The following is a 26,766-nucleotide window of genomic DNA, read 5'->3' as shown; positions in this document are numbered from 1 at the left end:
ACCTCAAAGCACACTGTGTTCTGTTGATCTTATGTGCTGCACAATAATGTTTAATATTTAGTATTTACTGTCATATTCCCATATATCATTGTGATGTTGTTTATTCTATTACTCTTGTTCTCTTCTGCTTGTTTTCTTTTTTCTTTCTCAACAGGTGATCGAGGTGACTGATATATGCATTTTTTTTTCTCTTCTTTTTTTTTCTTTTTCTGCTCACTCTGTTGGTTTTTGGTTTTTGCCCTTCTCCCCCGTCCCTCTTCTCAGCTGTTTCTCTTTCCCTCTTTCTTTCTCCCCTTCTTTCCCCCAGTAAAGTCTGTCCCATATTCAGTAAGTGAAAATAAAATAAACAATAAAAGGTGAATCAAATGGACCATTATGGCAAGGCTGGGATGGTCAATTTGGTAAAGTAAATCCGTTGGGCATCTTTCTTTGCCTTTAGACAACAATTCTGATGGCAAAAGAGCCAAACGGGACAGGCAAAAAAAAGAAAAAAAAAGAAAATGAGTGACACCAAGAAAAGAAGCAAAGTCTGGAACCATTTCAATCTTATTGACAAAACAAAGTCAGAGTGTAGAGTCTACACAGCAAAATCTCCAGTGTTAAATTAACACTGGAGAGTGTCTATATGGGTCCACACCTCTGAGTGTTAAACACAACACTGTTGAGGTGTTAAATTAACACTTTTGACAGTGTTATATGTTTAAAAGTAACCTAGTCAGTTTTGAAGACTAACAATGGCTAACACTGAGCAGTGCTGATTTTCTAACACTGGAATATTTCTAACATTTTGAGTTATTTTCCAGTTATCCAGTTAATCATCACCATTAAATAAACCATTAAATAAACCTTCTAAAATTAGTATCTTGGCTCCTCCTTCTCTATCCACATTTATGTTCATCCCTTCAATCCCCTAGACTAACCAGGGGACGTAACATAGGTCTTAAAGGGTTAATCTCTGTCTCTCTTCCACAGCATGTCTTTATCCTGTTTTCCTTTTCTCACCCCAACCAATCACAGCAGATGGCCCCGCCCCTCCATGAGCCTGGTTCTGCAAGAGGTTTCTTCCTGTTAAAAGGGAGTTTTTCCTTCCCACTGTCACCAAAGTGCTGCTCATAGGGGGTCATATGATAGTTGGGTTTTTCTCTGTACCTATGAAGCGCCTTTAGGCAACTTTTGTTGTGATTTGGTGATATATAAATAAAATTGAATTGAATTGAATTACAGTCTGGTATGGTTTAAGCCACTAAACAGTACAAGAGCAGACTACAGTGTACTGTGCATGCAGCAGAGAAGATCATCAGTACACCCCTGCCCTCCACCCAGGACCTGCACCTCTCAAGAACCAGGAAACAGGCAGGGAAAATCATCACAGACCCCTCACACCCTTGACATAAACCTTTTGACCTGCTGCCCTCTGGCAGACTGTATAGAAGCCTGCAGACCAGAACCACCCGACACAGGAACAGTTTCTTTCCCCTCACCATCTCCCTCCTAAACAGTTGATGACCTCATAAGGTGCTGGCCTCCAGCTCGCCTTGGAATGGTTTGCAGCCCAGTGTGAAGTGGTGGGAATGAGAATCAGCATCTCCAAACCTGAGGCCATGGTCCTCAGCCGGAAAAGGTTTGAGTGCCCACTCCGGGTCAGGGACGAGACCCTGCCCCAAGTGGAGGAGTTTAAGTATCTTGGGGTCTTGTTCACGAGTGATGGGAGAAGGGAGCGCAAATAGGTTTCCTCCGAAGGGTGGCCGGCCTCTCCCTTTGAGATAGGGTGAGAAATTCGGCCATTTGGTAGGGGCTCAGAGTAGAGCACCTACCAAGTAGGTGTCAGTTGAGGTGCTTCGGGCCTCTGACAAGAATGGCCCTTGGGCGAAGTTTTCCAGGCATGTCCCACAGGGAGGAGGCCCCGGGAGAGACCCAGGACAAGCTGGAGAGATTATCTCTATCGGCTGGCCTGGGTACGCCTTGGTGTTCTCCCGGATAAGCTGAAGAAGGTGGCTGGGGAGAGGGAAGTCTGGCCTTCTCTGCTTGGGTTGCTGCCCCCGCGACCCACCCTCGGATAAGCGGAAGACGATGGATGGATGGATAAATGCATAAATGGATAATAAATTTACTGTTTGATTTTGTTTTTTTATTTACAAATATCAACATGACAGATTTCAATATAGGTTGTTTATAAACAAACAAAATGCATTATGCGTTAGCCTATTGATTTATTCATTAAAGTAACTCATTGTTGTTTTTTTCCTGTTTTTTTTTTTACTTTTAGCTGGTTGATTTATTTCAATTAATCTACCATGGTGCTGGGTCGTTGACCCAGCATTTTGTGTTTACTATGAATATTGTCTTCTGTTCTAGTTTATTCTGATTTTGATATTCTGTGTCCTCCCCTTGTGCCCTGTTTGTGTCCCAGAGTTTGTGTTGTGGATTTCCTGTTTTACTTTGAAGGTCTGTATCTGTTGTCACTGTGTTCAGCTTGTATCCTCAGGTCGTCTTGTGTATTAGAATCAACTGTTCTTCCCACCTGTGTGTCATTAACTTGTCTCCTTGTTTGTGAATATATAGTGGGTGTCGGTCTGTGCTCTTACTTGGCTTGTCTGTGTTTCATGGTGTTTTGGTTCTATGGTCTGCATCTCGCTACACATAAGAACATGAGGAACAAAGGGAACATAACTAAAACCTGAAACTGGGAATTAATAGTGTTGATTAAGTTACTTTAAAAAGTAATCAGTAACTAATTACTGATTACTTCCACCCAAATTAATCCCGTTACTTTACTGATTACTAATTTTCAATAACAATTAATAATAATAATAATGGATTGCATTTATATAGCGCTTTTCGGGGCCCTCAAAGCGCTGTACAATTCCACTATTCATTCACTCTCACACTCACACACTGGTGGAGGCAGCTACAGTTGTAGCCACAGCTGCCCTGGGGAAGACTGACAGAAGCGAGGCTGCATTATTGCGCCATCGGCCCCTCTGGCAATCATCAGTGAAGTGTCTTGCCCAAGGACACAACGACCGAGACTGTCCGAGCTGGGGCTCGAACCAGCAACCTTCCGATTACAAGACAAACTGCCAACTCTTTGAGCCACGATCGAAATCTATTATTTACTTAATTACCTAGTTACTTTTAAAAAATGATTTACAACCTGAATCGGTAATAATGGAATACATCTTTTAGCCCAATTCTACATAATCCATCTTATGAAATGTAATCAAATGAAAAAGTCTCCTTTTAAAACTTGTTTTCTTGTTTAAGGCAATCGTAACTCAAGATTTGGCAGTTTGTCCTCTAATCTGAAGGTTGCCAGTTCGAGACGCGGCTCAGACAGTCTCAGTCGTTGTGTCCTTGGGCAAGGCACTTCACCTGTTGCCTACTGTTGGTGGTCAGAGGGCCCGGTGGCGCCTCTGTCAGTGCACCCCAGGGTGGCTTTGGCTACAATGTAGCTTACCATCACCAGTGTGTGAATTTCTGTGTGAACGGGTGGATGGCTAAATGTGTAAAACGGGTCCTTAGGGACTAGTAAAACGCTATACAAATACAGTCAATTTACATTTTTATTAGTTTAAATCTTTTAACTTTATGCATCAAGCAAAAATTAAGTTTTATTCAACATTCTCTGATTGAAAGAAATTTGTTTAACATTTAAACCCATTTTTGCACATTCCAGCATATAAAATAAAATTTATTTGTTTTTACACTCATTCTTTCAAATAGATGCAAGTAAAACACAGCAGAAAATTAATTAAATCAAAGACTCAGCGGTCTTGTAGCTCTATTTTCACCTGTTTAGCAGGAATGTGGCAGGAGAAGGTTTGCCATGGTGCAGGTGTGCTACAGCGGTCATGTCAGTGGAAGGATCCGGGAGTTTCTCTGTGAATTTCACATTCCCGTAGCTGCGTACTCGGTGCTTCCTCGGAAGTTGAGGGTTTTTTTCCCTTTAAAAAAAATCTGCACACAGCAGTTGTCACGAACGTCGCACTCGCTTATGTCATTGTCGTGAGACACTCTCGCAAATAAAAATCATGGTTTAATAACACCGTAATGCAACGTGCTTATGGGAAAGTAACACTAATCTAATTATTTTGTTTGCAATAGTAATCTTACTTTTTACCTGAAAAAAGTAATCGGATAACGCGTTACTGCCCAATTCTGGACATGAAACAGAGGAAATGCAGGGGAAACGCAGAGGATGACAAGAGGAAGCAAAGCAGTGGAACATGCAGACAATCCAATGAGGAACAAAGACAATCACTAGGGGTGGGTTTTTATAATCGATTTATCGATTAAAATCGATTCTGGCTTGGATAATGTGAATCATTAAAATCCTGAATCAATTTTTTAATATAAATTTATTTTGTCCGAAATGCCAGAATCTCAGGTGAAAACTCTTTAAATTTCAACAACCACCAAACAGCTAAAACAGTAAATGAGAGCAGGAACAAGGATTCTGCACATAGACATAAACACACAGCGCGGACCCGCGGATCAGAATCTGTGAGATGTCGCCTTTCTCACCTGACGGCAAGGACACGGTCGGGGCTGAAAGCCGACAGCTCGCTGATTCTGATGTTTCGGCGGGTCCGCGCTTTGTGTTCACGCCCTTTTTGCGCTGATTCTAAAGCTGTTAGTTTGATGTCTCTCCAAACAATATTGACCGAACCAGCAGCAAAAGAAGATCCAAACTACGCTTCACATAAACATCGTCATGAATTTCCTCTGACTTTTCCTGTTTTGCTTCCACCACAATAAAATTACACTTCATGCACAACTCTCTCTCTCGCTCTCTCTTTCTGTACTTCAAGAACAGTTTCCCGTCTAAAGATCTGTTTTCTGCATTATTCGCTTGCTTGTTTCACGCAAGTCTACCGTTGTTTACAGGCTATCGGCCGCTGTTTTTTTTTTCTTTTACATACTTCCGATAAGAAAACCTTTCTTCCGTTCAATACCGAACAAATTTGAACCTTTTTTAAATTATGCAAAATGCAAAACGCTTAGCCGTAATAAAACCGCTGTAACGTCAGAGGTAACGTTCATATGTTGATTAATGGTTTTGTTTCGTTTTTTGATGTACTGCAGAATATTTTTATAAAATCCCAGGCCAGGAAAACCACCATCATGTTTTTCTGTGTTTTATCTTCAGCTACATTGACACAAAGGCATCTGCTGTGATGCTTACACCTTTGATAAAGTCTTGCGTGTGTCAGCTTCCTTTTTATAGATACAAAAATATGTAAATGTACTGATCTGAATTATAATATTTCTGACTGTCAAAATTTCCCAGATTCAAATCAAATTGAATCAAATCAAATTGAATCGAATCGTGTATCGAATCGATTTGGGACATTGTGAATCGGAATCGAATCGATTCTAGAAATCAGTGACGATACCCAGCTTTAACAATCACTCACTATAATATACACACAGAGGGAAATGAGAAAACGGCAGGAGGGAGACACAGCTGGACCTAATTAGACCTGACAAGACAAAGGGGAAGAAAAACTCAAAACACTAATGTATGGCACAGGATTAGAACGAAGAACTAAGAAAGAACAAACTAAATAAAGGAATATTAATAAACACAAACACTGAGCAAATAGACTCCGTACCTTAACAATATATGGTTCAATTTTACATGTTTTACTGTGAAGAGCTTATGTTTGTAATAGGAACTGAATGTGGTTGTGGTTGGTAGCTGGACTGAGACAATAAACTATCCCGTTATTATCATTATACAGGAGTGCACGAGTAAAATATATATATATAGATATATATATACACATACATTTTTACGATGATGGCGAGGAACCATCATGGAAGGACAGGCCCCTGCATGATATGTACCACCGGCAGATAGCGGAGGTGGCTGATACCCAGAAATCCTACCAGTGGCTGGACAAAGCTGAACAGCATGGAGGCACTAATCATGGCAGCACAGGAACAAGCACTGAGCACAAGATTGATAGAGGCCGGGGTCTATCACACCAGGCAAGAACAGGCTGTGTAAAGATGCCCCAGAGACAATCCAGCACATAACAGCAGGGTGCAAGATGCTAGCAGGCAAGGCATACATGAGGCATAGTGTAGAAGAACATCTGTGCCGCGTATAACCTGGAAGTCCCGAGGTCAAAATTTGAGATGCCCCCAAGAGTGATGGAGAACGACCGAGCTAAGATCCAAAATGGTGGTGGCTAACCAATCGGACATAGGCGTGTAGTCTAAACACTACGCTATCCAGATGATATATATATATATATATATATACAGTGGGGCAAAAAAGTATTTAGTCAGCCACCGATTGTGCAAGTTCCCCCACCTAAAATGATGACAGAGGTCAGTAATTTGCACCAGAGGTACACTTCAACTGTGAGAGACAGAATGTGAAAAAAAAATCCATGAATCCACATGGTAGGATTTGTAAAGAATTTATTCGTAAATCAGGGTGGAAAATAAGTATTTGGTCAATAACAAAAATACAACTCAATACTTTGTAACATAACCTTTGTTGGCAATAACAGAGGTCAAACGTTTACTATAGGTCTTTACCAGGTTTGCACACACAGTAGCTGGTATTTTGGCCCATTCCTCCATGCAGATCTTCTCGAGAGCAGTGATGTTTTGGGGCTGTCGCCGAGCAACACGGACTTTCAACTCCCGCCACAGATTTTCTATGGGGTTGAGGTCTGGAGACTGGCTAGGCCACTCCAGGACTTTCAAATGCTTCTTACGGAGCCACTCCTTTGTTGCCCGGGCGGTGTGTTTTGGATCATTGTCATGTTGGAAGACTCAGCTTCGTTTCATCTTCAAAGTTCTCACTGATGGGAGGAGGTTTTGGCTCAAAATCTCACGATACATGGCCCCATTCATTCTGTCCTTAACACGGATCAGTCGTCCTGTCCCCTTGGCAGAAAAACAGCCCCATAGCATGATGTTTCCACCCCCATGCTTCACAGTAGGTATGGTGTTCTTGGGATGCAACTCAGTATTCTTCTTCCTCCAAACACGACGAGTTGAGTTTATACCAAAAAGTTCTACTTTGGTTTCATCTGACCACATGACATTCTCCCAATCCTCTGCTGTATCATCCATGTGCTCTCTGGCAAACTTCAGACGGGCCTGGACATGCACTGGCTTCAGCAGCGGAACACGTCTGGCACTGCGGGATTTGATTCCCTGCCGTTGTAGTGTGTTACTGATGGTGACCTTTGTTACTTTGGTCCCAGCTCTCTGCAGGCCATTCACCAGGTCCCCCCGTGTGGTTCTGGGATCTTTGCTCACCGTTCTCATGATCATTTTGACCCCACGGGATGAGATCTTGCGTGGAGCCCCAGATCGAGGGAGATTATCAGTGGTCTTGTATGTCTTCCATTTTCTGATGATTGCTCCCACAGTTGATTTTTTCACACCAAGCTGCTTGCCTATTGTAGATTCACTCTTCCCAGTCTGGTGCAGGTCTACAATACTTTTCCTGGTGTCCTTCGAAAGCTCTTTGGTCTTGGCCATGGCGGAGTTTGGAGTCTGACTGTTTGAGGCTGTGGACAGGTGTCTTTTATACAGATGATGAGTTCAAACAGGTGCCATTCATACAGGTAACGAGTGGGGGACAGAAAAGCGTCTTACAGAAGACGTTACAGGTCTGTGAGAGCCAGAGATTTTCCATGTTTGAGGTGACCAAATACTTATTTTCCACCCTAATTTACGAATAAATTCTTTACAAATCCTACCATGTGAATTCATGGATTTTTTTTTCACATTCTGTCTCTCACAGTTGAAGTGTACCTCTGGTGCAAATTACTGACCTCTGTCATCATTTTAAGTGGGGGAACTTGCACAATCGGTGGCTGACTAAATACTTTTTTGCCCCACTGTATATATATAGAGAGAGAGATACCCTCAGGGATTCCCGAGAGGGGGGATGGAAGAGAATCCCACAGGATGGATCAAAGAAATACGACTCTTGGCAATGGCAATATGACAACGACCGCAGAATGCATATGCGGGAAGATATGCAAGAACCGACGTGGCCTGCGGATCCACCGGGCCAAAATGAAGTGTGAGCAGAAGGTGTTGGCATCACAGCGCGCAGGAAGCACACCTGGTGAGACGAAGGAGGAACCAAGCCCGGAGTCACCCCACAGTGCCCAGAGCCTCCAGGTGATGCAGGTCCCCGAAGCTCACAAGTCATCAGAACATCGTCGGGTGAAATGAACTCAAGCTAGCAAGGAGAAGGAGTGGCTCCAGTTCGACGAAGATGTTGATACCATCCTGCAAGCAACTACTGGGACCCCTTGCAGAATTACACAGCATAATTAGCAAGAGGTTAATGACCTTAAGGAGAGCCGAGTGGCACAGGAGGAGAAGGAGGGAGAGGACCAGGAGGCGAGCCGCCTTCCTAGCAAATCCCTTTGGGTTTACAAAACAGCTGCTAGGAGAAAAGTGCAGTGGGCATCTTGTCCGCTCCAAAGCAGAGGTCGACCACTACCTCAAGGAGACCTACAGTGATGAAAGTAGAGAGCAAGATCTTGGTCCTTGTCAAGCCCTGATCAACCCATCTGCACCAGAGCAGGAATTCGATGGGGAGGAGCCCAGCTGGAAGGAGATCCAGGAGGCGGTAAAGAGAGCAAAAGCAAGCTATGCTCCGGGGCCCAGTGGAGTACCTTACAAAGTTTATAAGAACTGCCCGAGGCTACGCACTAGACTCTGGAGAATCATGAGGGTGATCTGGAGGAGGGGTAAGGTAGCAAACCAGTGGAGACGAGCGGAGGGGGTGTGGATTCCAAAGGAGGAGAAGTCCAAGAACATCGAGCAGTTCCGAACCATCTCTTTGCTGAGGGTTGAAGGGAAGATTTTCTTTAGCATCGTCGCTAAGCGACTGACAGAGTATCTTCTGAAAAACTCTTACATCGATACCTCAGTCCAGAAAGGAGGGATCCCGAAGGTTCCAGGGTGCCTGGAGCACACGGGCGTGGTCACACAGCTCATTAGGGAAGCGAGGGAGAATAGAGGGGACCTGGCAGTACTATGGCTTGATCTCGCAAATGCCTACAGATCTATACCCCACAATCTGGTAGAACAGGCATTGAACCGGTATTACATCCCAGAAAAGTTCATGAATCTTATCCTGGATTACTATGCCGACTTCCACCTGAGAGTCTCTTCTGGAACAACAACTTCCGACTGGCAGAAGCTTGAGAAGGGGATCATCACTGGATGCACAATCTCGCCCATCCTTTTTGCTCTTGCTATGAACATGTTGGTCAAATCTTCAGAAGTCCAGTGTAAGGGCCACTCACCAAGTCTGGAGTCAGACAGCCACCCATCAGAGCTTTCATGGATGACCTGACAGTGACAACTACAACTGTTCCAGGGTGTAGGTGGATACTGAAGGGTCTTGATGAGATGATTTCTTGGGCACGCATGAGGTTCAAGCCTACCAAGTCGAGGTCGCTTGTGCTGAAGAAAGGAAAGGTCACTGAGAAATATTTGTTTTCACTAGGCACCAGCAAAATACCATCACTTACTGAGGCGCCCATGAAGAGTCTAGGTAAGGTATTTAACTGCAGCCTGAAAGATGCAGCCTCTATACAAGCGACCAACGAAGACCTGGAGACCTGGCTCTCATCAGTGGATAAATCTGGTCTTCCTGGCAAGTTTAAAGCCTGGATTTATCAGCATGGAATTCTACTCCGGAGTTTATGGCCCCTCTTAGTCTATGAAGTTCCCATCTCAACAGTGGAAGGATTCGAGATGAGGATCAGCAGGTTTCTGAGCAGGTGGTTGGGTCTGCCATGAAGCCTGAGCAGCATCGCTCTGTATGGTCATAACAACAAACTGAAGCTCCGGGAGTCCAGTGACCCCCGGGTTGCCCTGGCTGGGTTAGGTTAGGACCGGGCGGAAGTGGAGGGCTGCTGAGGATGTAGACATTGCAGTATCAAGGCTGCAGCAAAGGGTGATAGTGGGTACAGTGTCTCAGGGAAGAGCGGGCTTCGGTAGCAGTAGAACACCGAACTACAACAAGGCACAGGGGAAGGAGAAGCGGTTGCTGATCCTTGAGGAGGTGCAAGCAGGAGTCGAGGAGAAGCAATCCAGCAAAATCGTGCAATTGAGGCAGCAGGGGGCTTGGACAAGATGGGAGCAAGCTGTAGAGCGCAAGGTCACATGGAATGAACTGTGGGAAGCAGAACCCCAGCGGATAAAATTCCGGATTCGGGCAGTATATGATGTGCTACCAAGTCCATCGAATCTCTTCACTTGGGGGAAGGTGGAGACACCAGGCTGTCTTCTCTGTCAGAAGAGAGGAACCCTGGAGCACATTTTAAGTTGCTGCCCAAAAGCCCTGGTCCAAGGGCGATACCGATGGCGACATGACCAAGTCCTGAAAGCCGTAGCGGAGTCGATCAGCAGCGGGATCAGTCATAATAAGAGCACCTGCCCACTTAAGAACGAGGTAACATTTATAAAAGCTGGGGAGAAGCTAGCAGTACCATTCCGAAACAAGGGGGAGCCGTAGCATTTATGTCCTTCTCGATAGGAGAAGGATCGTTGAGTGCGAGAGGAACTGACCTGAAGATAGGATCATGGTCCCCCCGTAGCCGGTTACCAAGATTACGTGAAGTACCCTCAGAAGGTCTGCCAGAGGATGTTAATGCAGCACTACGGACGATACCTACAGCCACGATTACAGACACTAACAAGCTGATCTACAATATGGCAGCAGTGATCAGTGAGATGCTTGGCTACAAGTTGAACAGCAACAAGGGGTAGTACCCTCCATGGAGAAGGAGGCTAGAGGCTAAGATCAAGGTAGCACGGAGGGAGGTTAGCCAACTATTGGAGTTGCAGAAAGGCGCGATGAGGAAGGTGCCTAAGAAGTACAGGAAGCTGTCCATACCTGAGGCCTTGGAAACTGCCAAGCAAAGACTCACAGCCTTCGCCAGCCGCTTGAGGGGGTACACCAGAGAGATAGAAGGCAAGAGAATAAACCAGCTGTTCTCCACGGAACCAGCCAAGGTGTACTCTCAGTGGCAGGGGAACAATATGAGAACAGCACCACCAAGGCTATACTGGAAGAGCATATGGGAAAAGGATGCAACCCATAACGGCAATGCTCAGTGGCTAGTGGATCTGAGGGCAGACCACAGCGACTTCCCCGAACAGGGTCCAGTAACCATCACAGTGGCAGATATCCAAGAAAGGGTCTCCAATATGAAGAGTTGGACAGCACTAGCCCTGACATGGTTCATGCCTACTGGCTGAAGAAGCTGACTGCACTCCACAAGTGCCTGGCAGCACAAATGAACCAGCTGCTAGTTGACGAGAGACACCTGGAATGCCTAACCGAAGGCCGGACGGTCCTGATCCTCAAGGACCCCCAGAAGGGGCCGGTCCCCTCCAACTACCTCCAACAACTTCCAAGCACCACGTAGAAGCTCCTGTCAGGCATCATAGGGGCTAAGATGAAAAAGCTCATGGGTCAATACATGAGCGGGGCACAGAAAGGGATGGGCAAGAATACCAGAGGGAATTTATTTATATATATATACATATATATATAGTCGAACAGCAGTCATAAACAGCAAATTCAAGACATATGTACAGTCTAGAGCAGGGGTCGGAAACCCTAGCCACATGTGCCACAGCTGGCATGCGATGGGTTAACTCAGACCTTCCCAAAGAGTGGGGCGCGGTTAAACAGAATCGAAAATTGAATCGGAATCGTGAAAATCTTATCAATACCCATCCCTAGTCAGATATAAACCAAGTTTAGGTGTAGTTTATTTTCGTTGTGCTAACCTTTTCCGTCAGTTACAATAACTCGTACTGTGTACTAGCTAGCATGACAGCGTTTCTATACAGCTGGGTGGGTGCTATGATGTTACTGATTGTAAACTTTATTTTATTCATAAGGTTAGTTAGTAGACATGCCGATCGTCCCATATTCTGAGAAAATATTACGTATTTCGTATTGAGCTGAAAAGGAACACAGTTTGTCCAGGACTTCAGCTAGAATGGAAAAAGACACAAAGCTGGAGTTTATCTGCATCTTTACGCTGCACAGCTGCCTCTTCTCTCATTCTCCCCCCTCCCTCTCCTGTTGTACTTCAATCATGAAACTGATCAATGATCAGCTGATCAGCTTTTCTCTCTTGTTTGTTTATTGCCTATTTTGCGCCAGAAAGAGGAAACAGGCAGAGGTCACGCTAAACAACAGCAGCACCTTTAAGCTTGATCAGCTGTTGTTAGAGTTTATTTAATATTAATTTCTAGTATCAGCTGATGTTTGCTGGAGCCACAGCTGCAAAAGCTGCTGGTCATGATATTGGTTTGGATATGTGGTGAGAGGGAAACATGAAGATGAAACCAGGTGATGCCCTTACTGAATCATCAGAGCTGAGCAGGTGATGGAGAAACAGGTTTACCTTTTAGGTGACATGAATGAGTTGAAGTGAAGTTATAAACTGTTCCTGAGAGACAAATAACACCAGGATCCTTGTCTATGTAACTGACAGCTGGTAACTGTGCAGGGGCGGGTATAGCAAAGTTTTGCCAGGGGGGCAGGTAGGGCATTAACAGGGACAGGGGGGCACACAGAAATGCTCTTTTATTCTTCCTTTCAAAGGCTTTATGGCTTTAATACCTGGTGGGCCGATCTCTACTCAAAATGCCCTGGCCAATTTTTTGTCCCAGTCCAGCCCTGACAACACACAGTGAATTAATCTGAGAAGGCGCATTAAAAGAAAAAATAAAGATAGTTTGATTAAGGTTGGGAACTTCATTAGTTTTGACACACTGAAACAGAAATACAATCTAGAAAAACAGGATTTTTATCGATACCTGCAAATAAGACATTATATAAAGACAACAATCGGTATGATGTCAAACACTAATGCGGAACTGGTAACTTTGTTTAGACAGGCGTACAGTGGGGATGTCGATACAAGACTCATTTCCTTTTGGTATAATTTTCTTATAAATAAGCTTCCCCACTCAACTGATTATGTGAAGATGTTATGGGAAAAGGAGGGAGGGATGTGTATTTCAAGGGATGAATGGACTCAGATGTGGGAACGGCAATGGAGGAGTACTTCCTCCGACAGCTGGAGGGAATTCGGATGGAAGTCTTTGATAAGGTTCTTTATTACTCCGTGTCAAAAGGCTCATTATGATGGGAATCCTCCTGTGTGTTGGAGAAACTGTGGACACCAACGAGCACATCACACCCACATTATGTGGGACTGTCCTGCGCTACGGACTTACTGGAAAGACATTCATGGTACATTACAAGGCATTTTTGACTGTACATTCTCTTTGGACATGAAGACAATCTTTTTTGGTTGTATACCGCAGAACTGGTCTAAAAATGATACATGTCTGTTAAGAGCTTTACTTGTTGCAAGTAAGAAAAGTATAACTAAGAAATGGTCCTTGCCAGATACACCGATCTTGTCATTATGGTGGGAAATTACGCTAGAGATTTATAGGATGGAGGAAGTAACAGCTCATGTCAATGACAGGGTGGGTTGGTTCCATTTGTGTTGGGATAAGTGGGTCCTGTATGCCAATACCCATAAACCGAATTTTCTTTTCAAAGCTTGAAACCACCAACCTAGCTAACTGGTCACTCCCGACTGTTTTTTCTTTTTCTTTTTCTTTTTTTTTTACTCTTTTTTTCTTTCTCTTTTGTTTTGCTTTGTTTTTCCCTTGTAAATTGTGTTGATTAATGCCTGTAATCACCTTCGTGAAGTAATATTTTAGAAATAAAGAATTTAAAAAAGAAAAAGAAAAAAAGAAAAAAAAGAAAAAATAAATGGCCGCGCCACCGGCGCACATCGCAAATTAGCTTTAATAGACACATTAGTTGTGCTGCTTCTTAATGACAGTATCTTAGCTAATTAGCTACCGGTGACAGGGACGTTGTTAGCCTTCCACATTCCAACACTTCAAAAGCTTCAGGAGCTTTCCGCTCAGCCCAGCATCAGCACTTTGTGAAATACACAGATACATCCATAGACTCGAGACAAAATTCGCAATGTGTTTTTGGGACTTTCGGGCGTATAGACCAATGTTTTATTTTCTGATCAAACCAGAAAGGTTTTATGAGCAGCTAGATTTGTCTTGCATTAACTGGCTGAGTTAATATCAGTTAATGCAACATCGAAGCAGTTTGAATCCACAGCTGTGCATGTTCATGGAGCTTGCATTTTCACCTGCTGTACATCACTACCTGACAAGTTTAACTGTCTTCAGAAAATTGCAGAGGCCTTATTGACAGTAGATTGTGAGCACATTTTCTTTCACATGAAGAGTGTCCTCAGGTAGCCGTCTGAATGCTGGACCAGAGATCAGATTAACATTTGTATGTCTGTATTAACAAACATGCCATATTAGCTTAGTTTATTTTTCTTATCATTGTTGTGAGAAGACCATAAATAGCATTTGCATTTTAGGTTGTACAGTTCATTTGCTTTTATGGATAAAAAGTGTCTTTTTTTCCGTTTCAAAAAAGCTAACTATTCACCGATGTCTGCCAACATCTGCTAACAAATATAATTCTCTGAAGTGGTTCTATATAGCGTGTAACTGTTAATATAGAGCGTTATTCAATTTATTGCTAATGCAATCATATGGCACACTGACTTCTGAGGAAATTTTAGATGGTGCTCGTCATCAGAAAGGTTGCTGACCCCTGGTCTAGAGGAACAAAACAAGAGAAAGTCACAGATTGAGCAGCAGGAAGACTAGATAGATAAATAATACTTATTCATCCCGAGGGAAATTGGGTTAAGGCTGCCCGCTGTGGCAGCGCCATCTTACCCTTCCGACCATACATACATTACACAAAGATCACATGGGGTTGACAGGTCAGAGAGTTATAACAATGGAAAATGCACAACATGAGGAAAAGACGAGGAGGAAAAAAAAGGATTATCTGCTTAAAAATATTTTACAATATGACTGGATGGATAGATAGATGGAACCTTATAATCTAGGCAGATTTATAAAAAGAGACTGATAATGGCAGAATAGCTTGTGATTAAAGACCAAAACAACCTTTGAAGTTGAGGCACAACTGATGATGTGTCCTGCTGGTAAACTTTCCGGGCTGCTTTTCATCATAGTAGTCAAATTTTCTCAATTTGAAGGAATGCATTATCAGGGATTGTAAAATCTAGTCCTTTTATTAAATCAGTATGAACTGGACTATCTGCTCAAATGTCTTTGTTGCAAATTTTACCACCTGCCTGTAAAAAGCTGGAGACATTTCTGCTCCAAATTTCTCCACTGATATTCTTTTAATTGCTATGTGCCAACTCAATGAAGCTACCCAAACTTTAATCCCACAGCTTTTCTTTTCTTTTCTTTTTTTTTTTTTTTACAAGTGTTACATCCTCAGTGCAGTTTTATTAAATAGAGTAACAAGCTATTTTTCCCACATTGGATGAAACCTTCACTGCACTGGTGCAACACCTTTATTTAGTCATAATATCAACTTCAGGGCATGGTTTTGTGTAGAGCAAGGAGAGTCAAACCTCTCTGAGAGCTAACCTAACCTTCAGACTGCTGATCTGTTAAATCTGACTTGCAGTCAAACTGGGTGTGTGTTGATCTGTGATGCTGCAAAAACAGCTTCTTTATCATATCTTTTTTTTTATTGAGTATCAGAGCTACAATGCCTGTAAAACACACTTCAAGCTCCGTTTGGACAGTGGAGTTCATCTGCATACTGTAGGTTGCATAATCAACGTTTTGAAGTTAATGTGATTTGCAGTAAAATTGGACTGTGAATGAACAGTTTTTGTACTCACCAATGACACGGAGTTTCACTACTTTCTGTAACAGGATGCCTGTGTCCTCCCTGACAGTGCAGGTGTAGATACTGTCAGTGAGGAGGAGGTTTTTCAGGATCAGACTGAGGTCTCCAGTTCTCAGTGGATCTTCCTTCATCTCAGTGTGACCTCTGTAAACTTTGTCCTGTTTGTCTGGCTGGTTTTGGCCATTTTGATAAACATGGACCATCGTGTTTTGGAAGTCAGAGCGTCTCCACTCCACTGTGACGTCCTCAGGCAGGTGGGCTGCAGTTTTAAAAGGCAGTAGGACAGATTCATCGTCCTCTGTGACAATCACTAACTCTCTCTGGAAAGCTAAGAGGAGAACAGAGTACGTCATGAAGTGTCGACACAGACACATTTCAGTCAGTATAAGGTCACCCATCAGTGGTCTAGGATGTAAATGCATCATTCTGTCCTCAGAGTGAGCATCAGATTTACACTGATAAGGGAACATTAGTTATACAAAGTAAGAGGCTGAAATAATGTTACCAGGACATTAACTGTGTTCTCAGTACAGAAATTTCAGAATTAATCACCCAAACCACTAAAGAAATTTCAAATACCATACACATCTTTCCCTGTGTTTGAATGAATAGAATTGAACAAAACAAACAAAAACATTTGTTTTGTATGTTATGCATATGTCACACTCTCATTATGCATGCGTAGTTGTTTTATGATGGATCTAAACTCTGGAAAAGCAGCTTTTACACTGACCTTTAACCCGGAGTGTCACTACTTTTTGTGTCAGGATTTCTCCATCATTCCTGTAGACGACACAGGTGTAGACACCCTGGTCATTCAGTTGGATGTCTTTCAGGGTCAGACTCAGGTTACAAGTTCTCAGTGCATCTTCATTCATCTCTGTCCGGCCTTGATAAATCTGGTCTTGCTGGTGTTGACCATTCTGGGATTTGTGGACCAGCAAGTTTATGGAACCTGAGCGTCTCCACTCCACTGTGACATCTTCAGGCAGGTGAACTTTAGATTTAAAGGGGAGCAGGACAGAATTCTTTCCCTCAGTGACCTCCACTGTCTCTGCCACTGAAAGCATGAGATGTGAGAGCAGAACAATCAGTCAGTCAGCGCTGATTGTATGAATTTCTTGTGCTGAGAAAATGATGTTATTGTGATTGTATCTGACTCTGATAATAATAGAATTGCTTGTTTCCCCACAGTTTTTAAATTCAGTCTAATCATCTCCTCTCCTCTGATAATGATGTGTATCATCTGCTCATTGAAGTAAAGCAAGCTTAAAAGTTTCTTTATTATTTAGAGAATATGACTGGTTCTAACAATTGTTGATGCTTTAGCCTCACTTCACCAAGTTTTGAAACCTTCCCGAGAAAATAGTGAAAATTACATTGCAACCATAGACTCCAGTGAATGTTTCTGTTGACATAAGAAGAGAAAATGCTCTCAATTATGGAGACAGTCAAATGGTTCATTTATGTTTAATGTGTGGTTTACATTTGTGTGACTGTTAATAAAGTTAGTGCGCTGTAGGGGGCGTATGCGTTCATCAAAATGGCCGAAGGCTGATGTGTGTTTATTCCTCCCTAAATATTGTCGGTGAAGTTTGCCATGCACGTCAGATTTTCCTGCGCATTTTCATACCCCTGCCAACAGTTTCTATTAATCACAATCATATTGGAGATCAAAGGGACAGATTCTGGTTCTGCCCCTCCTGGACTTTTTTTTTTTTTAATTAAAGTGCTTTTAAATCTCTGTATTTCTAGATGGCCTAGCAGTGATGAAGACGAGAAGGAGATGATTTGAATTTAAAATATGTATGGTTTTAGCTTTTTATTGTTCGAGTCCTAGAACTTTGTGATAAACATTTCTTAAATATGAATACAGTTACACACAGTAATAGAACACACATACCTTCTCTCTTATTTATTGTTGCACATCTACAACAGTCCTTAATGGCATAAAGGAAGAAAAACATGCAATGCACGAGTAAAGTCATTGGAAAGACGGTGGATGTATATTCTGTGAAAAACAAACAAAAGAAAAAAGTAACATCAACATAAAGAATTAGTAACATACTGGTTTGTCTGTATTACTGTCCTCACACTTGAATCTATACTACTGATCTCTGACAATGCAGTGAGTAGAGTTGGTGCTAAATGTAGTGACTCAGATGAATGTCTTTAAGGCTGACTGGGAGATGGCAGTTTACTTTTAATAAATTCTTCCACTGTATGCTGAGAAAAAGGAAAGTGGGTGTTCTGAACATGAAACTGCTGTTAATGAAAAATACTTTCCCATTACTGCTACCACATGTTTTAGAGTTATATTAGCACTTTATGACCAGTCAGAGCGGGCACCCTCCCAGATGAAACCATGGTCTCGTACGACGTTACATCCATCTTCACTTGCATCCCAATCACGGAAGCGTTGGAGGTAGTCCGTAAGAGATTACAGGATAACCCCAACCTCAGCAACAGGACCACTCAACATCGACCAAGAGTGTTTTCTTTTGGACCTTTTGGATCTTCATTTAACCTACGTCACATACAAGGGTCAGTTCTACAGGCAGAAACATGCGTGTGCCATGCACTCCCCAGTTTCACCCATCGTGGCCAATTTGTACAAACGAGGGCATTGGCATCCTATCCTGGAACACCACCAAGCCATTGGTTCAGATATGTGGATGACACCTGGGTGAAAATCAAATCTCAGGTCGTACCACATTTCACGAATCACATTAACTCGGTGGACACATCAGATTCACCAGGGAGGATATGAAAAGTGGCAGTTTAGCCTTCTTAGACTGTAAGATTTCCATCAATAATGGGGGACATATAAAGCTGACATGTACCGTAAACCTACACATACGGATCAGTATTTAAGGTTTGACTCCCATTATCCACTGGAGCACCAACTGGGTGTCGTTGGAACGCTACAATACAGAGCAAACACCATCCCGACTGACACAGTGCCCAGGGAGGGCACCGATCCAAGAGAGGAGGACAACTGCTTTAAACCTCAAAACACGCTGTGCCAAAAATTGGTCCACCAAGGATTGGGTCCCCCGACACAAACAGAGTAACATAGTGTACGCTGTTAAGTGCCAGGAGGATTGCCAGGATTTATACATCAGGGAAACCAAATAACCTCTGGCGAAGCGGATGGCACAACACAGAAGAGCTACTTCGTCAGGCCAGGACTCTGCAGTCTATTTACACCTACAGGCCAGTGGACACTCTTTCAAGGATGAGGATGTACACATCTTGAACAGGGAGGAACACTGGTTTGAGCGCGGAGTCAAGGAGGCCATTTAAGTGAAAAGGGACAGATCATCTCTGAATCGAGGAGGGGTTTAAGGATATATCTTTCGCCAACTTACAATTGCAGCCATTCTCCAACTCTCTGTGAATGGTACTCATGGCCATTGGTCAGTGGTCTTTGATCAATGAGATTTGATGAGTGGTTGTTGATCAATGGTCATGAGAATTTGAATAATTTCGATTAAGGAACTGATTAAGATTAAGGCCCATTGTTCCTTCAGTGGGCTGGTTTGTCATTATGCAAATGTACCATTTATAACATTGGAGAATCCTGCAGGCAGCTAACACTGAAGACGTCACTTGGATAATTGACGAAACGTTTCTCCCACAAAATGCTACGCTACCTTTTGGAGAGCCTTTGTAACCTGCACTAGATCCTTTGTAACCTTCACTAAAGCTGTTTCTGTGCTGTGCTGAGCTCTGAAACCTGACTGAAACTCTTCAAATAAACCATTCCTCTGCAGATGATCTGTTAGCTGTTTGACAACTACTCTTTCAAGGATGTTTGATATGAAAGGAAGGTTGGAGATTGGCCTATAATTAGCTAAGACTGCTGGGTCTAGAGATGGCTTTTTGAGTAAAGGTTTAACTACAGCCAGCTTGAAGGCCTGTGGTACATAGCCGATCATTAGAGATAGGTTGATCATATTTAAGATCGAAGAATTAATTAATGGCAGGACTTCTTTGAGAAGTTTTGTAGGAATGGGGTCTAAAAGACACGTTGATGGTTTGGAGGAAGTAATTATTGAAGATAACTCAGAAAGATCAATTAGAGAAAAAGAGTCTAACTTAACATCAATGGTACTAAGAGTAGCTGTAGATAATATTACATCTGTGGGATGATTATTGGTAATTTTTTTCTCTGATGATAAAAATTTTATTTGTGTAGAAGTTCATGAAGTCATTACTAGATAACGTTAAAGGGATGGACGTAACGTGTGTGATATTTATATTTGTGCTTTGTCTTTATTGTCTTTCCTCAGGAGAACAATCTGAAATAGATGAAGACCTGGTCAGCATGGTGATTGAGGACTCCCAGCCATTTAGCATTGTGGAGGACAAAGGATTTAAAAGATTTGTTAAATCATTAAATCCTAGCTATGTTCTCCCCACTAAAAAGGTCATAAAAGCAGTGAAAATGTAGTTTTTACAGAATAAAATGTGGGCAGGACTGAGGCTCAAAGCCTCAGTGTGTAGCTGTCCATACCTCAGCGTTACAAAAGCACAACCACTGTCCACACCCCAGCCACACCTCACCTCACAGTAAATGATCATTTCCATTTTAAGGATTTCCAAATAATCATTTTCCATACTGCCAGTATAAATATACACAGTATACTGCCATCACTACAATATACATGTTTTACACACTCGTTTTGTTGTTGACATTTACAGGCTGTGTGCAAAAGGCCACACTCTTCAAATTCATGCCAACTAATATTTTTATGTCCAGTAGGTGTCCTGCTAGAGCAAATGAAGCTTCAAGAAGCTTTGCGCTGGGATGAACAAAATTGATGAACCGCTTCAGTGCTTCATGAAGCTTCATCTGCCCATCACTACAGAGAAACACAGGGCTTAAATACACACAGAGGGAGCAATCAGGGAATGGGTAACAAGAGGGAAACACAGCCGGGGCAACTCAGGCGAGTTGCCTGAGTTGCCTGAGTTACGAGACAAAGGAAGCACAACCAGACACATTAACATGAGACAGGGACTTTCAAAGTAAAACAGGAAACATAACACGGACTCACAGGCAGGCACTGCAACAGAGGGAACAGAGACATAGACTGACACAGCGATACAGCAACTATGGAACAGAACAGAAACCAGAAAGCACAACTCTGACAAAGAAACCAAAAGACTAGGGCTGTGTCCCAATTCAGGGTCTGCACGCTTGAAGTACGCGCACTACGCGTACTACGTACGGTGCGTACTATAAGTACAAGAAGTGCGGAAGTGAGAGGCTTGTGAAATGGGACGGTCTAGCCTTTGTCGGGCTGTTCAGGTTGCCTAGCAACCATGATACTAACCGCGAGACATGTTACATACAGCTTTGTTTGACAGAAATGAAGGAGAAAAATGTTTTGTTGGTCATTCATTTTTGTCATGACATCACTTTGATTAGTTGAGTATCTGAGGCTGAGACCACAGGACTGTATAACATGATTGTTGGGCTTCATTTCTGTGCTGAACTGTCATTTAAGATTAGTTAGTAAATAACAATTAGCTGATGTTGTTCATGAGACTAAAGCCATCTCACTGTGGTAATGTAAATATAATATGGCCAATATTATAGTATTGTCAGATTATTATGATATATATATATATATATATATATATATATATATATATATATATATATATATATATATATACCAAAAGAAGGACAAGAAGGCATCGGTGGGCAAGAGACGAAAACAGGGCGTTGTTGGAATGCTACTACGCAAGTAACCCCGGCGGAAGGGGCTACATGAATAGGATGAGGGACCTATGGATTCTTCGATACCCAACATCCACAATGACGGCGAAACAACTAGTAGCTCAGTGTTCCAACATTCGAAAGAAGGGACTGCTCTCACAGCTAGAGATTGACGAGGTACAACACAAATGCTACGGCAAGGAGGAGTCAGGACGCCAGGTCAGGGGGGAGATATCATCACCCCCACCCGAGATTGGGTACATAGCCCCAAGTGCGATAGGAGAAGGATCGTTGAGTGCGAGAGGAACTGACCTGAAAAATAGGATAATGGCCAAGCTTGACACCTGGATCCCCCGTAGTCGGTTACCAAGATTACGTGAAGTACCCTCAGAAGGTCTGCTAGATGATGTTAATGCAGTACTACGGACAATACCTACAACCACGATTACCGACACTAACAAGCTGATCTACAATACGGCAGCAGTGATCAGTGAGATGCTTGGCTACAAGTTGAACAGCCACAAGGGGCAGTACCCTCCATGGAGAAGGAGGCTAGAGGGCAAGATCAAAGTAGCACGGAGGGAGGTTAGCCAACTAACGGAGTTGCAGAAAGGTGCGACAAAGAAGGTGCATAAGAAATACAGCAAGCTGTCCATACCTGAGGCCTTGGAAACTGCCAAGCAAAGACTCACAGCCTTGGCCAGCCGCTTGAGGAGGTACACCAGAGAGATAGAAGGCAGGAGAATAAACCAGCTGTTCTCCACAGAACCAGCAAAGGTGTACTCTCAGTGGCAAGGGAACAATAAGAGAACAGCACCACCAAGGCTGGAGACGGAGCAATACTGGAAGAGCATATGGGAGAAGGACGCAACCCATAAAGGCAATGCTCAGTGGCTAGTGGATCTGAGGGCAGACCCTGAACAGGGTCCAGTAACCATCACAGTGGCAGATATCCAAGAAAGGGTCTCCAGTATGAAGAGTTGGACAGCACCAGGGCCCGACATGGTTCACGCCTACTGGCTAAAGAAGCTGACTGCACTCCACGAGCGTCTGGCAGCACAAATGAACCAGCTGCTAGTTAACGAGAGACACCCGGAATGGCTAACCGAAGGTCGGACGGTCCTGATCCCCAAGGACCCCAAGAAGGGACCGGTCCCCTCCAACTACCGACCAATAACCTGCCTCAGTACTACATGGAAGCTCCTGTCAGGCATCATATCGGCTAAGATGAATAGGCACATGGGTCAATACATGAGCGGGACACAGAAAGGAATTGGCAAGAATACCAGAGGCGCAAAACACCAGCTACTGGTAGACAGAACAGTCAGCCGAGACTGCAAGACCAGACTGACCAACCTGTGCACTGCCTGGATTGATTACAAGAAGGCCTAGGACTCAATGCCCCACAGCTGGATACTGGAATGCCTAGAATTGTACAAGATCAATGGGACCCTAAGAGCCTTCATCAGGAACTCAATGGGGATGTGGCGTACAACACTAGAGGCCAACTCCAAGCCCATAGCACAAGTCACCATCAAGTGCGGGATCTACCAAGGAGATGCTCTGTCCCCACTGCTGTTCTGCATAGGCCTGAACCCCCTCAGTGAGATCATTAACAAGACTGGCTACGGATACCGACTACGGAACGGAGCAGTTGTCAGCCACCTCCTGTACATGGATGACATCAAGCTGTATGCCAAGAGTGAACGAGACATCGATTCACTGATCCACACTACCAGGCTATACAGCAATGACATTGGAATGTCGTTCGGACTGGAGAAGTGTAGTCGGATGGTAACAAAGAGAGGGAAGGTAGTCAGAACTGAGGGGATTGAACTACCAGAAGGCAACATTGCAGACATAGAGGACAGTTACAAGTACCTGGGGATCCCGCAGGCAAATGGGAACCATGAAGAGGCCGCTAGAAAGGCTGCAACCACCAAGTACCTGCAGAGGGTCAGGCAAGTCCTGAGGAGTCAGCTGAATGGTAAGAACAAGATCCGGGCCATCAACACGTACGCCCTGCCCGTGATCAGGTACCCTGCTGGGGTAATAGGCTGGCCAAAGGAGGAGATAGAAGCCACTGACATAAAGACAAGAAAGCTCCTTACCATGCATGGAGGGTTTCACCCCAAGTCCAGCACCCTGAGGCTGTACGCTAAGCGGAAGGAAGGGGGCCGGGGACTGGTGAGTGTCAGCACCACAGTCCAGGATGAGACAACGAACATCCAAGAATACATTGGGAAGATGGCCCCAACTGACCGAGTGCTCAGTGAATACCTCAGGCAGCAGAAACCCAAGAAAGAGGAGGGAGACGAGGAACCATCATGGAAGGACAGGCCCCTGCACGGTATGTACCACCGGCAGATAGAGGAGGTGGCTGATATCCAGAAATCCTACCAGTGGCTGGACAAAGCTGGACTGAAAGACAGCACAGAGGCACTAATCATGGCAGCACAAGAACAAGCTCTGAGTACAAGAGCCATAGAGGCTGGGGTCTATCACACCAGGCAAGACCCCAGGTGCAGGCTGTGTAAAGATGCCCCAGAGACAATCCAGCACATAACAGCAGGGTGCAAGATGCTAGCAGGCAAGGCATACATGGAACGCCATAACCAAGTGGCCGGCATAGTGTACAGGAACATCTGTGCCGAGTATAACCTGGAAGTCCCGAGGTCAAAATGGGAGATGCCCCCAAGGGTGGTGGAGAATGACCGAGCTAAGATCCTGTGGGACTTCCAGATACAGACGGACAAAATGGTGGTGGCTAACCAACCGGACATAGTGGTGGTAGACAAACAGAAGAAGACGGCCGTAGTGATCGATGTAGCGGTTCCGAATGACAGCAATATCAGGAAGAAGGAACACGAGAAGCTGGAGAAATACCAAGGGCTCAGAGAAGAGCTCGAGAGGATGTGGAGGGTGAAGGTAACGGTGGTCCCCGTGGTAATCGGAGCACTAGGTGCGGTGACTCCCAAGCTAGGCGAGTGGCTCCAGCAGATCCCGGGAATAACATCGGAGATCTCTGTCCAGAAGAGCGCAGTCCTGGGAACAGCTAAGATACTGCGCAGGACCCTCAAGCTCCCAGGCCTCTGGTAGAGGACCCGAGCTTGAAGGATAAACCGCCCGCAGGGGCGTGCTGGGTGTTTTATGTGTGTGTGTGTGTGTGTGTGTGTGTAAAGGCTTTACAACCAAGTTAACGCTGAAAGTACAAACATCAACAATGTCACACAACTTTGCCGACATGTGGCCAACAGTAATGTTTGAATGTTCTTCGTTATTAAACATTCGCACATAAATAAGTGACATCATATTCAGTACTTACTTTTGACAGTTCACTCTTCGGCCGCTCCCTTCTGCCGTATTTTGCTGCAAAATTATCCACACCCACCGCCGCGCTATGAATTGTGGGATATATGGGACCGCGAAGCGTGCACCGGACCACGCTTGATATTTGGGGAAATTGACGGCGCATTTGGAGTATGCATTTGGATTGGGACAGCCGTCGTCGCGTGGCGGTGATGTAATCACACTTAAAATGCGTACTTCAAGCGTGCGGTCTCTGAATTGGGACACAGCCTCTAAATGATAAATAAAGGCCAAAATCAAACTACAATAATAATGAACACTCAGAACTCTGGGTCTACGACCCAGGCACCCCAACACTTATATTGTTTTAAGCAGAGATGATGTGAGGGACCATCTCCTGTATAAATAGAATGGCCTCTGACCTTTAACTATTGTCAGCGCTACGTGTTTCTCCATCAGTATCTTTCCGTCACTACTGATGATGCAGGTGTAGGTGTCTTGGTCTCTCTCTGTGGGGTATTTCAGGGTCAGACTGAGGTCTCCAGTGTTCAGCAGGTCCTCATTCATCTTTGTTCGATTTCTGTAATCCTCATACTGTTCTTCAGGTTGGTCAAAGCCATTTATATACACATGAACATTATTCACATGACTGTCTATCCACTGCACTTTAGCATCTTCGGAAAGGTGAACAGTGGTTTTGCAGGGCAGCTGGACAGACTCCATTCCCACCTCGGCTTGGTAACCTGAGAGAATAAGAAACCACAATAATATCACAAACTTGACTTCAATCCCCAGTGGTTCACTCAGATCAGTATTTTCAGTATCTTGTCCAGGGTTATGTGGATTGGAGATGGACAACCCACTCTCCCAAGAGGTATACCAGGTCATCTGCTAATTGGAAGGTTGGTGTTTAGAGCTGGCTCGCTGCTCCAGTCTGTATGCCAAATATCCTTGGGCAAGATACTAATCCTGAGTTTCTCTCTGATGTATCCACTGGAGTATGAATGTGTGTGAATGTTAGATAGAAAACACTTCAGCATAGAAAAAAGTGCTTGTATGATGTATCCTGTATAAAGTGCTTTGAGTGCTCTGCATGTCAGGGTCCTGGGACTGGGCGACCCAGGACCCCTGGGCAGTCATGGACCTGTGTTATTGTTGTGTATTTTGGTGTTGCTTCCCCTTCTCTGTGCTTGTGTATATGTGTGTGTGTGTGTGGGTGGCTGAGCACTTGTTTATAGGCGGCGTCAGGCCTGGAGGGTGTGGCCCTGCAAGGGGACTGGCCACACCCGAAGCCACACACCTGCTGCTGATCAAGCCTCGTCGGGGGAGCTACTTAAGAGAGTCTTGGAGCTCCCACCGACGCGGGATCATTGCTTGAGACTCCACGTTAGTCACCCTGTCTAGGTTTGGTCTTAAAGTGTATGCCTGCCATTACTGAGTGTCCTGACAGCTGCCGCTATTGTTTCCCACAGGAGGAGCGTGGAAGGCTTGGGAGAGCAGCGAGCACCGGGGGGTGCTGACACGGGAGCAGAGAGCACGAGGAAGACACGACACGGGAGTCTGGGGAATACACTGGGGTTTATTGTTACTTTCTACCACTCTGTAAATAAATTCACTGTTTGTACATTGAGCACCGCGCCTGGGTCCTCCTTCCCCACACATCCCCACGGTCTGCCAGCCAGACTGTGACACTGCAAGAGTAAAAAAGGAATTTAATTCTATTCAATTTTATTTATACAGCGCCAAATCACAACAACAGTCACCTCAATTAACTATGTACTGTAACGTAGCCCCTATAATAATACATACAGACAAGACCCAACAATCATAAGACCTCACATAAGTAAGCACTTTGGCAATCGTGGGAAAGAAAAACTCCTTTTTAAAAGGACGAAACAGGGATGTG

The 26,766-nt window shown here is 44.1% G+C and overlaps 1 protein-coding gene and 1 long non-coding RNA gene across 2 annotated transcripts in view; one reads left to right on the top strand and one right to left on the bottom strand.

Moving 5' to 3' along the window:
- LOC120716064 overlaps window positions 1-25,427 on the bottom strand; it is a 29,099-nt gene extending 3,672 nt beyond the window's left edge. Inside the window, exons 1-4 of the mRNA XM_040003405.1 lie at window positions 25,283-25,427; window positions 17,724-17,831; window positions 16,554-16,880; window positions 15,813-16,148 (exon numbers count right to left, since the gene is read on the bottom strand). Of these exons, the coding sequence (XP_039859339.1) occupies window positions 15,813-16,148; window positions 16,554-16,880; window positions 17,724-17,831; window positions 25,283-25,427 (916 nt within the window). The remainder of the gene's footprint in view (window positions 1-15,812; window positions 16,149-16,553; window positions 16,881-17,723; window positions 17,832-25,282) is intronic.
- A 771-nt stretch (window positions 25,428-26,198) lies between these two features.
- Window positions 26,199-26,488, top strand: LOC120716063. Its single transcript, XR_005691794.1, has 2 exons — window positions 26,199-26,246; window positions 26,333-26,488. It is a non-coding gene; the product is annotated as an uncharacterized LOC120716063 (long non-coding RNA).
- The last annotated feature ends 278 nt before the right edge of the window (window positions 26,489-26,766 follow it).

Source organism: Simochromis diagramma, unplaced genomic scaffold (genome assembly GCF_900408965.1).
Source record: "Simochromis diagramma unplaced genomic scaffold, fSimDia1.1 OVJJ01000461.1, whole genome shotgun sequence".
Classification (NCBI taxonomy): Eukaryota; Metazoa; Chordata; class Actinopteri; order Cichliformes; family Cichlidae; genus Simochromis; species Simochromis diagramma.
This window is presented reverse-complemented; position numbering and strand designations above follow the sequence as displayed.